Source organism: Onychomys torridus, chromosome 3 (genome assembly GCF_903995425.1).
Source record: "Onychomys torridus chromosome 3, mOncTor1.1, whole genome shotgun sequence".
Classification (NCBI taxonomy): Eukaryota; Metazoa; Chordata; class Mammalia; order Rodentia; family Cricetidae; genus Onychomys; species Onychomys torridus.
In genome coordinates, this window is record NC_050445.1 from 13,009,150 (window position 1) to 13,025,300 (window position 16,151).

The window sequence follows — 16,151 nt, forward strand, 5'->3', positions numbered from 1 at the left end:
GACCTTAGACTACCTGTAGCAGTGTTATGGAGACAATCCTTTCTATTGGGCTCTCATACCATCCTGGGAGGGCATGCCTGGGAAGTTTTGTTGAGCCATTTCTATTGGGTCTTCATGTCACTTGCGGGGGGGGGGGGGGGTGTGTGGACCAGGAGTTAGGGAGTCCTAGTCACAGGTAACCTCAATGGTTGTGTTGGCTGGCAGTGTAGCTTGGGCCATGATCACCTCTGGAATACCTCTGCTCCTGCATGGACCAAGCTTCTCATCTCTTCTTCAGCATTCTTGGGCCCATCCAGCTTTTTACCTTGAGTGGGCTTGGTTGAATTGGTAGTTCACGGTAGTGGACAGAGGAGCAGTGGCAAGACCATGGTGAAAATGGACCATGGACTGGCATCATTGTGTTTTGTGAACTGTCTGTCTCAGTCAGAAGATTGGTTGATTTGATAGATTTGGCCATAGTCCAGAGATGCAATCCATAGTGACCACTTTTCCCTCAAGAAGATGCTGATTCTCCTGTACACTTTTTTTTTTTCTTTCTTTTTGGAGACAGACTCTCTCTGTGTAGCTCTGACTGTCCTGGAAATTGCTATGTAGACTAGGCTTGCCTTGACCTCATAGAGCTCCGCCTATCTCTCTCCCGTGTGCTGGGATTGAAGGCGTGCACCACCACACCAGCCCTCTTCTCACTATTGAACTCCTGCCTCTTGGCATCAGTTACCTAGTAACTGAACTCAGCCACGCCTAGAAACCTCAGCCCTGAGCAAGGGTAAGCAGAATGAGGACCACAAAGCCTTGCCCAGTGGTGTCCCCTGAGGGAAGGGCAACCTACCCTGGTCTGGCTTAAGTAGTAAGAAGCTGCATGCAAGGCCTCCAGCTTCCAGCATGGGATACTTGAAAATGAATGGACGTGAGCATCTACAGCCCAAGATTGTATACCTGGCCTTGCCTGCTCCCGGAATCTTGGGGAAAACACTGCACTCCCTCCCACCCTACTTCAATCCTCTAAGGCAGTGGTTCTCAGCCTGTCGAATGGCCCTTTCATTGGGCTCACATATCAGATATTTACATTACGATTCCTAACAGTAGCAACATTACAGTTATGAAGCAGCATTGAAAATTGTTTTATGGTTGGGGCTCACCACAGCACGAGGAACTGTATTAAAGGGTCGCAGCGTCAGGAAGGTTGAGAAGCACTGCTCTACGGTGTCTAGGTGAAACGAGGTCTGGAATGGCTTTCTAACTTTGCAGACATGCATTTAGGTGAACTCTGAGAGCTCCAGCACCCCCAGCGGGAGCACTGGATACTAACTGTATGCTGAAGGCATGAGCCAAAGTGGAAGAATGGGGGCACCCAAGTGGAGGTCACAGATAGTACAGCTTTGTTTTGCAAGCTGTGTGCCCTTGAAGGAACCCTCTGAACGTGAGACTAGGGTAAATCTCTTTGTTCCTGGAATGTTCCAGAATCCAACTTGACTCATGGAATAGATATACAGGAAGGAGAAATGTTGGACGTGAGCTTGGATCTTGCCTGGCCTCTGCATACTTCTTGTCAAGGGCGTGTGCCAAAGCATTTCAGGAGGGACACATACGGAAAGAGAGTTAAGCTGAGAAATTATCACCCCCAAGAACAATGGTTCAGGAGGCCGGGGTACAACGTGTGTTCCCTCCAGCCAGATAGGGGCCCGATGGATTTTCCAGGAGGATACAGGGCCTTCAGTGCCCCACCCCCAATCTGTCATCACCGGGTGATGCCTATCTTTGTCCAACCTTCGTCATCATGGACCCGGATGAGAGAGACCTGGGTATGCGGCCCAATTCCCAATTAGGGATTTTCGCCACTTGCAGGAAAATCATTTATTTGAGTTGAATTGTTAAGGCAGATTGTTTTCACAGTGTTCCAAGCAGAGCACTTTCTTACAGGAAATAATCAGACCAGCCAATTATAGTCAGGTTTTCCACATCCTCAAGAGGAAAGGAAAAAGATGGTGAAAGAAAAGAGAAAGGATCAAAGAAGAAGAAAGAAGGCCTTTTCTCTCTATTCTGAAGGCTGACATTTGGGGAGCTGGACAAGTAGAGTGTGGAGGCCAGACATTGTGATGGTGAGGGCACACAGTGACTTCTCGATAACCTGAAGTCCTTCCCGAGACCTCGTGTTCCCTGTGACTTAATTTTAAAAACGTCTGCTGATCTGGTGGTGGAAGGAGGCAGAGGAAGCCCCTCCATAGGCTTGGACACCTCCCATCCATCACACTGGCCAGCAGAGGTGAGATACCCAGTAACTCCCTCCTCTCCTCTCCCTGCCCGAGCTTGGCTGGAACTCCAACAGGTGGCTTCCCAGCATGGCTTGCGCTTGTGTCTAACTTCAGCACAGCACCTCCACCTCCCCATAGGGACCTCAGCTAGCTACACAGGAAGCCAGAGGGATGGGGCACAGCAAGGTGAAAAGAAACAGAAACTCCTGTGGAGCACTCGGAGGTTTAAGAAAGCCTTTCCTATCAGCTGGCCTGAGGATGGGATGCACAGAGGCTGGGGCTTCTCTACAGGGCCATCTTTAAGTGCAAGGTTTCTGCTGGAAATGGAGGAAAAGAGCACACAGCCACTCAGAGAGCACCTTTGAGGACTCTGGGGTAGCATGTGTCTGAAGGGCTGAAGCCCAGCATCTCCAGATGTTAACATCTTTAGAGTACCTCAAAGATGCCTCAGATTAGCATCCTTAGAGTACCTCAGGTAAAATGGGGGCGGCGTGAGACTCAGCTAGCATGCAGTCCTCTTTGGTGTGTAAAGTCCTGGCCTGTTTGGCCAGATCCTCTCTGGCTCTTGATGTCAGGGTCCATTCCCTGTTGCGTGCCTCAAGTGCACCTTGAATGGGACACTTGGTACCATGGGTGTGAATGCAGGGATCAAAAAGCCATCCCCTCCCTTGAGTTTGCCCAGAGTCTTCTTTAGGACTGTCTGTGGTTATTTGTTCTTATCAAGTTGCCTTTCAGCATCGGTTGGAGTTATTTCGTATTTTAAATCTCTCCTGTGTTGATGTGAATTACATTACTAAATTTTCTTCTGTTCATTTCTTGCATCCCTGTGGGGTCATAATGTTCCTCAGACTCATGGTCAGTGCAGTTGTCCCGGGTTTTGTTTCCTAGTTTGTTTGCACTTCCGTGGGCATGTGTGAGTCTCTCGGAGTCAAGGCTGGCCTGGCATCGTCCTGAGCCTCAGCTAACTCGCAGCAGCGGCTGTGTGTGTGGTGGGGGCTGTGCTCTGCATGGACTTGACACAGTCACTCAGTTGGCAGAACCTCCTTTGAGGGAAGATTTTTATCAATGAGAAAAGTGATGCACAAAGAGGCAAGAAATCTGCCTCCCTGCACAGGGCTTCAGGGGTGCTCTGAATTCCTGGCCAAGAGGGGCCCAGGGTCAGACTGCAGTGGAACCTGGGAGAGTTCTGTTGATGTGGTGGCAAAATCAGCAAGACCCCTTTGTGTGTGTGTATATGTGGGGTGTGTGTGTGTGTGTGTGTGTGTGTGTGTGTGTGTGAGAAGGTGGAAAATATAAACGACTTAAACAAATTTTTAAACAGGTATTTAATTTTCAAGATCCAGGCATCACCATGTTACTCAGGCTGCTCTTGAATTCTGGCTTGGGTGACCCTCTGGTCTCCACTCTCTGAGGGTACCTGTTGGGGCTAGGGGAATGAGGCATCCTGCCTGGTAGCAGTTTTTAAAAATGATTATAGTTTCAGACTTTCTGTTCATTCTTGAGTCAATTTTGTGATTTTTCTTTTTACATTGTGTGTGTGTGTATGTGTGTGTGTGTGTGTGTGTGTGTGTGTGTGTGCGCGCGCGCATGTATGCAAAGCTCAGAGGTCAACTTGTGGGTTGAGTTCTCTCTTTCCAGCTTCATGTGGGGTCTGAGCTCTGGTCACCAGGCTTGCATGGCGAAGTCCTTTACCCACCGAGCCATCTCACCAGTCCAATTTTGAGATTTTTCTAGAAGACGATCCAGTTTGTTAGTTTTCAAATGCCGTGTTTTAACCTGTTTATCTGCTTCTTACTGAAGACATTCTGTTTAAAAGGTTTAGTTTTAACCCCCTGGACTTCTTAATGTTATTTACTCCATCCTTTCTCCGGTCAGTTCTGATGAACTGGGCTGGCGTAGCGTGGACTCCAAAGGTGCGTTTCTGTTAGTCTCTTCAAAGAACTAGCTTTGGGGACTGCCACACCACGTGTTTTGTTCCCTTTAGGTTGTACTTAGTTCCCCTGGTCTGCCTCTTCTGGTGACCCCGGCTGCTTCAGGGCTTGGCTGTTTGCCGTACACTTGTCCACAATAGCAGGTTCCCTGTGCCACACACTTCCCGATGTTAACCACTTACCTGCTCCCCAGACTTGAGTTGTTAGTGTTAACCACTTTGAAATGATTCTATTTTCTACTATTATTTCTTTAGAATTATTAGTGCATGGATTATTCTTTGGGAGGAGTGTAGAGGAGCTATTCTTTATTATTGGATTAAAAAAATTCTTTGCAGTCAGAAGTACAGCTTGGAATATTTTGAGAGTTTCAGCTTGCCTGTGTTCAGCTTTTATAATTAAGCCTTAAGGACTTGCCAAGAATATATATTGTTTAATAATTGGATGTGTTAAATCAAGCATGTTATTTTGACTTTCAAGTATTTCTTATTCTTAGTTGTTCCTCCCCCAATTTGAGGTATTACTTGCTGAAAGAAGCGTGCTAAAATTTCCTACTGTATTCACAGGTTGAACACCTTCTTTTTCTGTTCGGTCAAAGCCGTGTTCCTATATTTTGGGACTTCTGTTAGGAGGGATTCATGGTGTTTACATTTTCACTTTTTAATTCTGTAATAAATAGGTTTATCACTAATAATGTTTTAATTCCAAAGTCTATTTCCTCTGGTAACATTTCTGTCTCTGGAACTTTAGAATGGCTGGTATACAGGTGGTATATTTCCTTTGTTTTGCTGGTAAGCTTTTGTATCATGTCATTTCTCTTGAAAGAACACACAAGTAGCAAGAAAAATGAATTCTGAGTGTCTTAAGATTTATTTATTTTCATTTTATGTGTATGGGTGGGTACATGAGTATTATGTGTAGCACATGTATGCAGTGCCCACACAGGCCAGCAGTGGGCGCTGGATCCCCCTGGAACTGGCATGTTGGATGGTTGTGAACCACCATGTGGGTGCTGGGATTTGAACCCTCTGGAAGAGCCGCCAGTGGTCTTATCCTCTAGCCATCACTTCAGCCCAAATGTCTGTGTTTTCATTGCAAGTTTAATCAGCTTGCTTTCCTTAGTTACTACTTAATAGCTTTTCTTTGTCTTGTTATATTGTATACGTTCATTTCCCTACATTTTCTTTATTTTCATTTTTTTTTTAAATTGACTACTGTAAACATTTAGTACAGTCATGTAACCATCAACTCTACAGTTCTAAACATTTTCTTCCCTTCAAGTAAGATTCCTTATTCATTCATTGGGCAGTTCCTCTCCGTCTCTTCATCTCATAGCTCCAAGCACAGGGCAATGTGTGGTATTTCACACAAATGGGACTGTGTGGTATGTGACCTTCGGTGTCTGTCTGATTCCTTTGAGGCTCGTTGGCATTGTAGCAGCTCAGTATCCTGTTCCTTTATGCGGCACGATAGTATCTCATTGTGTCTTCACTTACCTACTGATGGGCATTTAGGGAAGTCCTACCCTGGGGCTATTTAAGTATGCTGTGTGGCCACTCCTGTGCATGTTTATCGCTGTCTTCTTTGGGCTCATGTGCCTAGGACTACCATTGCAGAGTCAGAGGGTCAGCCTAAACCTGCAAGAAACTGCCCAGCTGCTTTCTGACGGCACGTTTTCTTTGATTTGGAGACTACACAACCTGTTCTTCTAGTCTCTGCAGTCACTCTTAAATCTTTATCATGATTGGCTTGACAGCTCAAGACTGATTGATCTACCCCTGAGGAAGGAGAAGATTGACCCTGGCGATTGCTTTCTGCTACTGTTTCTCTGTCTCTTGTCTGTAGCTGTGTTTCCCTTTGCTTTTAGTGTTCCCGGTGGGTGTGGCTAATACTATTTTTATTGCCAGTTATTGTCCATTATCATTTAGTTTTACTTCAGTGTTTTCCAGTTTCTTATAGCTCTCTTCTCTGCTCTTTTTCCTGAAGTAGGCCCTCCAGTAATTTGCTCAGCCAAGGTCTGTGAGAATAAACTTGGAAATCTTTGCTTAGGACTGTCTTCAGCTTCCCTTTAATGCTAATTTTAGCTGGAAATTTCCCAAGCGATGGTTGTTTTTCTATCCACTCTGAAGGTGTCTTCCCACCTCCGTCGCTGCTTTTGAGAAGCCTGTTGGAGTTGTCTGTAGGTAACCTACCTTTTTTTCTAGAGCTTTCTTGTTCTCCGTGGCATTCTGGTCATCTCAGTATGAAGTGTCTGGAAGTGCATTTATGTTTACATGTCTCATTGAGGCTGTTGTATGTCTGTGAAGATTCGTATCTGGAAATTCTTAGCCATTTTCTTTTCAGTGCTTTCTTGCATTCTGTTTTCTCTTTCCTTCGGTAGCTCCTCTTCAGTGTACCTGAGACTGCAGCATTTTTCTCTTCTGTTCCTTGCTCCGCCATGCATCTTCTTGTCTAGACTGAGCCCCAGTGGGGACTGCCCTTCAATAGTTCCTGATGTCCCCTCCTCGTTTCCATCTGCTGTTTAAACTCACCATGTTTTCTCCCCACTTACCATAAAAAAGCTCAGACCTGCAGTAAAGCTGAAGAAAATGATCCCCTGTGTCCCTGTCCCCTAAGTCCAGCAGTTGCCAAGATTGCCTGCCCTGTGCTTCTTACTAATGTATTCGTATGTGTATCTGTTTACACACTGTTTTACTGAGAATACAAGTCAGTGTCATGACATTTCAGCTCAAATTTCTTAAGGACAGCAACATTTCCTACCCAGCCACAGGGCCATTATCACCCTCAGGGAAGGTCACAGAAACCTAGTAATATTATCTATAGCCTTTGTTGTAACCTGTAACTAATCTGGCCAAGTGTTCAGTGGTGGACGTAGGAGAATGAGGCACCTCTTTCTTTCTATTCCCCTTTTATTAAAAATAGATTCTTTTCTCATACGATATATCCTGATTACAGTTTTCCTTCCCTCTACTCCTCCCAGTTCCTCCCCACCTCCCATCCCATCCGGATCCACTCCCTTTCTGTCTCTCATTAAAAAAAGAACAGGCTTCTTAGAGATAGCAACCAAACAGAACAAAGTAAAATATGGTAAGATATAACAAAAAACATATTATCATATTGAAGTTGGACAAGGCAAACCAACAGAAGGAAAAGAGCCCAAGAGAAGACACAAGAATCAGAGACCCACTCATTCACACACTCAGGAGTCCCGTAAAACTACTAAACTGAAAGCTAAAACATATAAAAGAGAACCTGGTGCAGGCCCATGCCGGCCCTGTACACGCTGCTTCAGTCTCTGTGAGTTCATATGAGCTTTGCTCAGCTGACTTGTAGGACCTTGTTCTCCTGCTGTCCTCCATCCCCTCTGGCTCTTACACTGTTTCTGCCTCCTCTTCCTCAGAGCTTCCCTGAGCTCTGAAGGGAGGGATTTGATGGTGTTCCAAGGTCTCTCACCCTTTGCACAATGTCGCTGTGGGTCTCTGTATTTGTTCCCATCTGTTGCAGGAGGAAGCTTCTCTGATGATGACTGGATAAGGCACCAATCTATCAGTATAGCAAAATATCATTAGGAGTCATTTTATTGTTTTTTTTTTTATTATTTAATTTTTTTAGACCAGTAGTATTTGGTTCTCCCCTAGAGAACTGGGCTATCTAGTCTCTGGTGTTTAGTCACACAAGCAGTGTCGGGTTTGGGTTCCATCTTGTGGAGTGGGCCTTGCGAAATCAGATCAGTTGGTTGCTCCCACGAAGTTTGTGCCACCATTGCCCTAGCATATTTTGCAGGCAGCACAGATTGTAGATCAAAGGTTTTGTGGCTGGGTTGGTGTTCTCTTGGTGGCTTGCAGAGTACCTTTCCATGTCATAGACACTAGGACATGGGGTTGAAGGCTCTATGTAGGCACCAGCTTGACTTCTCCAAGTTCAATGAGTTGTGTGGGTGTTGTCTTCAGCAGTGGGGCCCACTGTCAGTTTGTGGAGAACAACCTATTGTCCTGGCAACAGCCTGGGTTGTGTGGGGATTTCCATGGGACCCTTTGTCCAACAACTCAATTGGATGTATTCCAGTCTCAGTCCTGGAAGCTTTGTTTGGTGACAAGAGATGGCCAGTTGGGACTCCTCCCTCATTATTTGGAGACTTCCATGAGGATCAACTTCATATATTTTAGGAAGTTTCCACTGTACTAGATTTCCGTATCACCCATCAGAGGTCCCTCAATTCCAGCTGTCTTTCCTCATAATCCTCCCTCAACCCCATGTCTTCTCCCCCCGCCCTGATCTCAGTCCCACCCCTTCTCCAGTCCACCCATAAAACCTGTTCTATTCCCCTCCCAGGAAGATCCATATGTCCTTCCTAGTTTCTTCCTCTATGCCTAACCTCTTTGGGTCTATGGATTGTAGCTTGGTTATCATTTATTATTATTATATAATGGCTAATAATAAATAATGATATTATTTATTATTTAATGACTAATATCCATCTACAAGCAAACTCATATCATATTTATCTTTCTGGGTTACCTCACTCAGGATGATTTTTTTTTTTTTTTTTTTTTTTGGTTCCATCCATTTGCCTGCAAATTTCATGATTTTTTTTTTTCTGAGACTCTGAGACAGGGTTTCTCTGTGTTGTTTTGGTGCCTGTCCTGGATCTCACTCTGTAGATCAGGCTGGCCTCAAACTCACAGAGATCCACCTGGCTCTACCTCCTGAGTGCTGGGATTAAAGGCGTGCTCCACCACAGCCCGGCATGATGTCATTGTTCTAAAGAGTTTAGTGATACTCCATTGTATAATACATTTTCTTTATCCCTTCTTCTGTTGAGAGACAGCTAGGTTGTTTTCAATTTCTGGATATTATGAATAGAGCAGCAGTGAACATGCCTGAGCCAGGTGTCCTTGTGGTAGGATGAAGAGTCCTTTGGGTATATGTCCAAGAGTGGTATAGCTGGATCTTGAGGTAGATTGATTCCCATCTTTCTGAGGAATTGCCACACTGATTTCCATAGTGGCTGTACAAGTTTGCTCTCTCACTAACAGTGCATGAGTGTTCCCCTTTTTCCACATCCTCACCAGCATGAGCTGTCACATGTGTTATTGATTTTAGCCATTCTGACAAGTGTTAGATGAAATCTCAAAGTAATTTTGATTTGTATTTCCTTGATGGCTAGACATTTCTAAATGTTTTTCTGCTATTTGAATTTCCTCTATTGAGAAGTCTTTGTTTAGATCTGTACCCCATTTTTTAATTGGATTATTTTTTTTGATATATTGTTTCTTGAGTTCTTTATATATTTTGGATATTAGTCCTCCATTGGATGTGGAGTTGGTAAAAATCTTTTCCTATTCTGTAGACTGATGCTTTGTCTAAATGATGGTGTCCTTTGCCTTACAGAAGTTTTTTAGTTTCATGAGGTCCCATTTACTAATTGTTGAACCAAGGAGGCACCTCTTTTTATCTGCATAGGCCCTGATCAGATTTTCCTATATGTCCCCAAACTGTTCTTTCAGGCTTTACTTTCTCTAGTCTATCTGCCTCAAGTGTTTTTCATTGCATTGACTAACATGCAGCCCTATTAACTCAAACAAGTTTGGAGCCTTTCTGGATGGTTTGCTTCAGTACTGGGTAGTTCTGCTAAATATTCTCATTTTAGAGACAATGTGACTAAGATGTACCTTGCCCTTTACCCCACATCATTAATGTAATGTCACTCTTATTTTGGGTGACACTAAGTTGGGGCACACTTCAGTGTGTATCAATTATTCTATTACCAAGGAGATAACTTTCGCTTTTGTATTAATAAGTAATCCACTTGCAGGCCATGTAAATAGCCCTGTTCTTAAAAGTCTTTCATCCAGTGGTATTAGCATCTGGTGATGATATTCTTGTGCACGTAACCAAGTTGGTATAAAGTGGTGGTTTTCTCTTTTCAATCCATCTGCACGTATTTGTTGAGTGTTCTATAGAGAACTTTTCCATTCCGTTCTCTCTATTCTGTTCTCTTGTAGCAGGCTCATGGCTCCTTTCAGTATTGCATGTGTGCATAGGTTTCTTCAAAGCTGCTGACTGCTTTTTCAGTGGTCTTTCTTACGATCTCTCTCCAAGGAGCCCCTCCCTCTACTCTCTAATGTAGAGTGCTCCTTCGGTTGCCCTGGAGTCTTGGTTCTGAGCATGCTGCTTGTGTCTGTAGGCTCTCACTATGCACTCACGAAGTGTTTGTGTTTGGAGATTGCTCCTTGCCCCCATTGCCTTAAAAAATCCTTTTATATTACCTCTTTTGGATGTCCTGGGGTATCACTGATGTGGGAAAATTTTGTTAATTTCTTAGATTTTAGATTCTTGTGCCATGGGAGTGGGGACAGATGAACTCCACTGCCTCGGGGTTGTGGTATTTCATTAAGGATGATAATGCTCAAGGATCGATGCCCTTGCTCTCCTGAGACACCTCTCCTTGAAGCATAACTAACCTGGCCATGTGTCAAATGGCCACATACAAGAATGAGGCACCTTCTGTCTGCATTGTGCTAGGAACTGATGAACTGTTTCTGAAGGTGTTGGGATGCCAGGGCAGGAAAGATTTTTTTCAGACCAGTATACATCAGTTCTTCGTAGTCCCATGTCTATTCCCTGCCACACAGTGAATAGAGACACTCAGCACCGCCCCCCCCCCCCCAGGAAATTTTTTTCCTCATCATGCAAGCACCTTGCCTACGGTATAGATTTAGATAGAGTAGGTGTAAAACCCCAGGCCACTCAGTGACACTAAAAACAAAACAAAACAAAACAACCTCTATTATTTAATTATGCCTTAGAAGCTTGTTTATTTTCTAATGAAAGACAGAAAGGGAGTGGATCCAGATAGGAGAGGAAGTAGGGAGGAACTTGGAGGAGTAGAGGGAGGGAAAACATGGTTAGGCATAATACCTGGCTGTCCAAATATACATTTAATATAATTCTTTTTTCCTTTTTATTGAAAACGGACTTTTTTCTAACATAATGTATCCTAACAGACTCATGCAGGCCCTCTGCAAGCTGCCTCAGTCTCTGTGAGTTCATGAGTTGATCATGTTGATTTAGGGCCTTGTTTTCTCGGTGCTCTCCATGCCCTCTGGCACTTACATTCTTTGTGCCTCCTCCTCAGAAGGGTACCCAGAGCCCTGAGGGGAGGGATTTGATGGAGACATCCCATTTAGGGTTGAGTGTTCAAGGTCTCTCACTCTCTGCATAATGCCTGGCTGTGGGTCTCTGTATTTGTTCCCTGTGCTGCAGGAGGAAGCTTCTCTGATGATGAGAGCAAGGCATTGATCTATGAGTCTAGTAAAATGTCATTAGAAGCCATTTTATTGCTACTTCTTCTTAATATTATTGTTATGATCAAAGAACAGTAGTATTTAATTTTTGCCCTAGGTCCCTGGGCTATCTAGTCTCTGGTTTTTGATCACCCCGAGAGTGTTGGGTATGGGTTTCTTCTTGTGGAGTGAGCCTTAAGCCAAATCAGATATTGGTTGGTTATTCTCCCAAGCTTTGTGCCACCATTGCTGTAGCATATCTTATAGGCAGGACAGCATTGTAGAGCAAAGGTTTTGTGGCTGGGCTGGTGTGTATGTTTTTCCTTTGTTAGTCTACAGAGTACCTTCCCATACTAAAGACACTAGAATGTAGGGTAAAGGCTCTATGTTGGCACCAGCTCAGCTTCTCCATGTGAATGAGCTGTGTGGATGTTGTCTTCAGCAATGGAGTCTTGCTGTCAGTTTGTGGAGAGCAACCTAGAGTCTTGGCAGCAGCCTGGGCTGTTTGGGGATTCCCACGGGACCCCTTTGGCCAATTTCAGTGGCTCTTTCTACCTGAACAAGGATTCAGTTCCTTGGGGACTAAGTCCTGGTCCTGTATACTTCTGAACACAGGCCCTGGCCCTGTGGAATTTGCTAAGAAACAGAAATGGGTGGAGGTGTTCTAGGTATGACAAAATGCATGTCTGCTATTGGCCCTTGATACACGCCTCAGGGTTGTCTGCACAGCAGCACTTGGAGAAAACATTTTGAAGCCTTGATTTATCTTTTTGTCTTTGTTGTTTCTAGTCGTTTTCACTGAAAGGCAAGAACACACTTTTAAACTGCCCTTTTAAACTCTACAGTGCTTATGCCACAAAGGGCCACATGAAAGGAACAATAGCACATTCTCCACATGTGAGCACACTCGAGGGCCCCTTTGGTGAGGAGATCTATGAGACGTGGGCACAAAGCTCCTCCTGCAGCTGATGGATAGCCCTCTGGGTGGAAGTCCCATGACCGGGGGAGGCCCTGCTGTTCCCCGCTCAGTGAACATCCCGTCCCACCCTCTCATGAGCTACCAGGAACATTTGAGACTCTGCCACACCATTCCTAGGATGTCACAGGGGTTCCTGGCGGGGAAAGGGTGTGCCATGAAAGGAGTAAACCGAGTGAGGTGTTCAAAACCAGGGGCCTGGGTTTGAGGCCCTGGTGTTGGCAGTTCTAAGTTGCACGGCCTTGTGTAAGTCACCTGGTTTCTGTGAGGGTTATTGCATCATTTAGCTTCCTCTCGGGAGCACTGGCTTGTGCGAACATCCGAGACTCAGTGAGACAAGAGAATGCTGCAGTCTTCTTTCCCTCCTTGGAGCCATACGAAGGCTTCCACTCCATGTAAACAACGTGAATTTAATGGCTCCTGGTTCTGAAGGCTGAAGTCCGAAGTCAGTTTCACTGGGCTAATGCCAAAGAGTTGGCATGGCTAGATCTTCCTGAAGGCTCTGAGGGAGAGCCCATGTCCTTGTCTTTTTACTATCCATGGCCCACCTATCCTTTGCTTGTGGCTCAGTCTCCCATCTGCAAAGTGTGCCAACCCTGTTTCAGCTTCTGTCAGCTCTTCTGGGTTAGGGCTCCTTTGGCTTGTGACTACATTATTTCTATCTGGACACCCAGGATCATTCTCTATCTCAGATCCTTCACATGCCCATTTTCACTGTAGGATAAGGGCTACAGGTCCTGGGAATTAGAATGTGGACATCTTTGTGGGCTAGCCTGCCACACCATCTTGCACTTTCTTTTTCCTCCTTGGGAGACAGGCCTAATAGGAAGCCCTTCATTTGTGCTGGGGGCGGGGGTGAACGCATGAATGAGTGAAGGCATGCTGTCGGTGGGGGCACTGCAGTTGGGCTTTAGGGCACTAGGAATCTGTCAGAGGGTATTCAGTGTAAAGGGCCTAGTGTATGAGAAGGCACAGTGGCTTGTCCTGAGATACTCAGCACAGGGCAAGGCAGGTGGAGTGTGGTGGCTCAGCAGGGCCTCTGGGGAGAAGGTGGCAGGTCACATAGAACCTTGTGGAGCACTTTTAAGAGGCCTGCTTCTTGTTTTAGAAGGAAGTTATGTGAGATGGCTCCTGCCATTAACTTTGGAGTTGTGGCTTGAGTTAAATTCCTGTGCTGCCACTTGCTTGATCTAAACCACAGAAAACTGCCGAACCTCTCTTGAGACTTAGGGAAATAACTACTTCAAAAGGCACCTTTGAGAGACAGACAGCTTTGGAGGTTTTCAAAGCACATGCTCTAGTGCCTGGGATAATCCAAAGCACCAGGATGAATTTGTTGTTAATGCTGTGGTTACTTTGGTCAATATGGAATTGCTGTAGGTGATGGTGATGAGGGTTAGCAGGGACCTTTCATGTCAGACTGCACATGTCATAGGAAGATGTGGGGACTGTGGACAAACCACTTGGGTGTCAAGATGGCACTAAGAGGCTGCTGAGATATCATGAGAGGGGAGGAGCAGAGCCAAGTGGGTTTAAGAAGGCCCTGGTGACCTTGGGGTACTTGTGAGATGCCCTTGCTGTCCCCACCTGAAGTGCTTCACAAGGACTATAGAAGCCATCTTGGGCCAGTGCCTGGGCCTCATGTTCCTTGCCAATTCCTGGGCTCCCTGTCCCTCCACCACAGTGCCCAGGTCCTCAGCCCCTGCAGGGGAGCAGATGAGCTGGGTAGAGTCTGTGGGAAAAGGCTTTGGATGGCAGTGCAGCTTAGTTCTACCTTGTGGTATTGGTGGGGTGCCCTGCGTCTGTAGACCTTCTTCCCAGCTTCCCAGAGCATTCTTCCACCATGCTCCTCACAAACACCTGTCAAGTCCTGGTGGCTCAGGACTCAGAGGTTCTTTGGGTTTGAATGAAATAAAGTAGCTTGAATGGGATGGGCATGGGGTGTGTGGGGGAGAAGAGCAGGCTGCTTGGGAGGGAGGTTTTGGAGCCACAGAGAAACTCAGAGTCCCACAGGGTCTGAGAACTGTGTGTCCTACACTGTCTTCACTCACACCCTTCATACATCTTTAGGAGGAAGCCAGTTCAATGGAGGGCACCGTGGCGAGACTATGATTGTTACTGCAGTCATATCTTAGCCTGCAAAGACGGTGGAGGAAAATATATTTCAATGCCATGTTCAAAGGAACTGTCATTTTCGATATAGTAAATGAGTTTTTGGAGAATGATGTAAGAGTGTTGCTCTCAATGTGTTCTATTTCCTTTGGTTCAAATTGATGCATGATGGGGGAAAACAAATCTAAGCGGAGCTACTACATGGGTGGAGGCTCTGAATGCGCGCACATACACACACACACACACACACACACACACACACACACACACACACTCACACAAATCAGAAATCAGAACCACAGGGCCAGTGTCCTTTACATACAGTGGCACATTCCAGAAGCCTTGTTCAAATAGCCACACATGGGTTTACAGGAAAGCTGGGAGGGAAGAAATAAATAAGCCAACCCAGCTTTGAACATGAGTGATGGGGCAGACACACTGATGATAAGACTTGCCCTTTGCCTGTCCCCAGTGTTTCCCTTTGACATCAGTGAGCTTCGTTGGCATGTAGCCTGCTCAAGGCACTGTCTGGGTATCAGGGTAGTCCTTGCAGTCACCTGTACTGTGTATGTGCCTCTGGCATTCTCTTCCACACTGATGTTTTCTTTCTTTCTTTCTTTTTTCTTTTTCAGGGAAAATCAGTTGATGTCTGAAAAGGCCAGTGATGAACCAGATGCCCTGTTGCTAGGTAGGTGAGGCTCATCCCTCTGCTGTGTCTAGGCAGTGGCAGGACTCCCTCCAGGCTTGGTGGGAGACTCCTCACCAGCCAGCCACCCCAGGGCCATGGTGCTCTGTTCCTTCCGTGTCTTCTTCATCTGTTGCTGCCTTTCTCCTCTGGACAGTTCGTTCTTTAAAAGAGTGATTGTTTATATAGGTGATGTAGTCACACATGCTTTGCAACCCCAGCACTCAGGAGGCTAAGGCAGGAGGATCCCAAGTTGGAGGCCACCCTGGGCCATATGGCAAGACCCTGTTCTCCGAGCCAAGTCAAACCAACCAACTAACCAACCAATGAATAGATTGTTTCCCCAAAGCAAACCAGACCATCCACCAGAAACTAGGTTGCTTGTCTCTGGACCTGCACCGCACAACTGCAGGCATAGCAGCTCGTTGGGACCATTTAGAACGTTTCTGGAAGACAGTTCCAGGCCAAAATCTGAGGTAGCTCTGCCTGGGGCGGCATGGCCATCGACAAGGTTCATAAGCGTGACTGAGGTGTAAGATGCGTAGGGAAGGGTGAGGGGGCTCCGCTTCAGCCCCATGCATTTCACATAGTGGCTGCACCTGTGTCGCTGCACTCTGAGATCAAAACACAGCATTTATTTCCACTCTAGCTTTGAAGCAGTTTCTTTCTGTCTGTAATCCTTGAAGAGAGAGTCTGGTAGAGACTCTAGAGTGGACGGTGGCAGGGCAGGGTTGGCCATGAAAGGGTGAGCCCAAGTGCTCTTGAGTCTGCTCTCCTGGAAGCCAGCCCTTTACCTGCTGGTCTTTCTTGGCACATAGGAGCGATTCACTCACTTTGCTTCTTTCTCCCTTTTAAACATTCCCTTTTAAGCTGTAGGAGGAGAGGAGTACTCTTAGAAGTTCCTGGCTTGGA

The 16,151-nt window shown here is 45.8% G+C and overlaps 1 protein-coding gene across 2 annotated transcripts in view; it reads left to right on the forward strand.

Annotated features, from left to right (window-relative positions):
• Positions 1-16,151, forward strand: part of Mindy4 (MINDY lysine 48 deubiquitinase 4) — a 107,322-nt gene that overhangs the window by 34,950 nt on the left and 56,221 nt on the right. For both annotated transcript variants that reach the window (XM_036182645.1, XM_036182646.1), the window contains exon 6: positions 15,187-15,242. In XM_036182645.1, the coding sequence (XP_036038538.1) occupies positions 15,187-15,242 (56 nt within the window). The remainder of the gene's footprint in view (positions 1-15,186; positions 15,243-16,151) is intronic.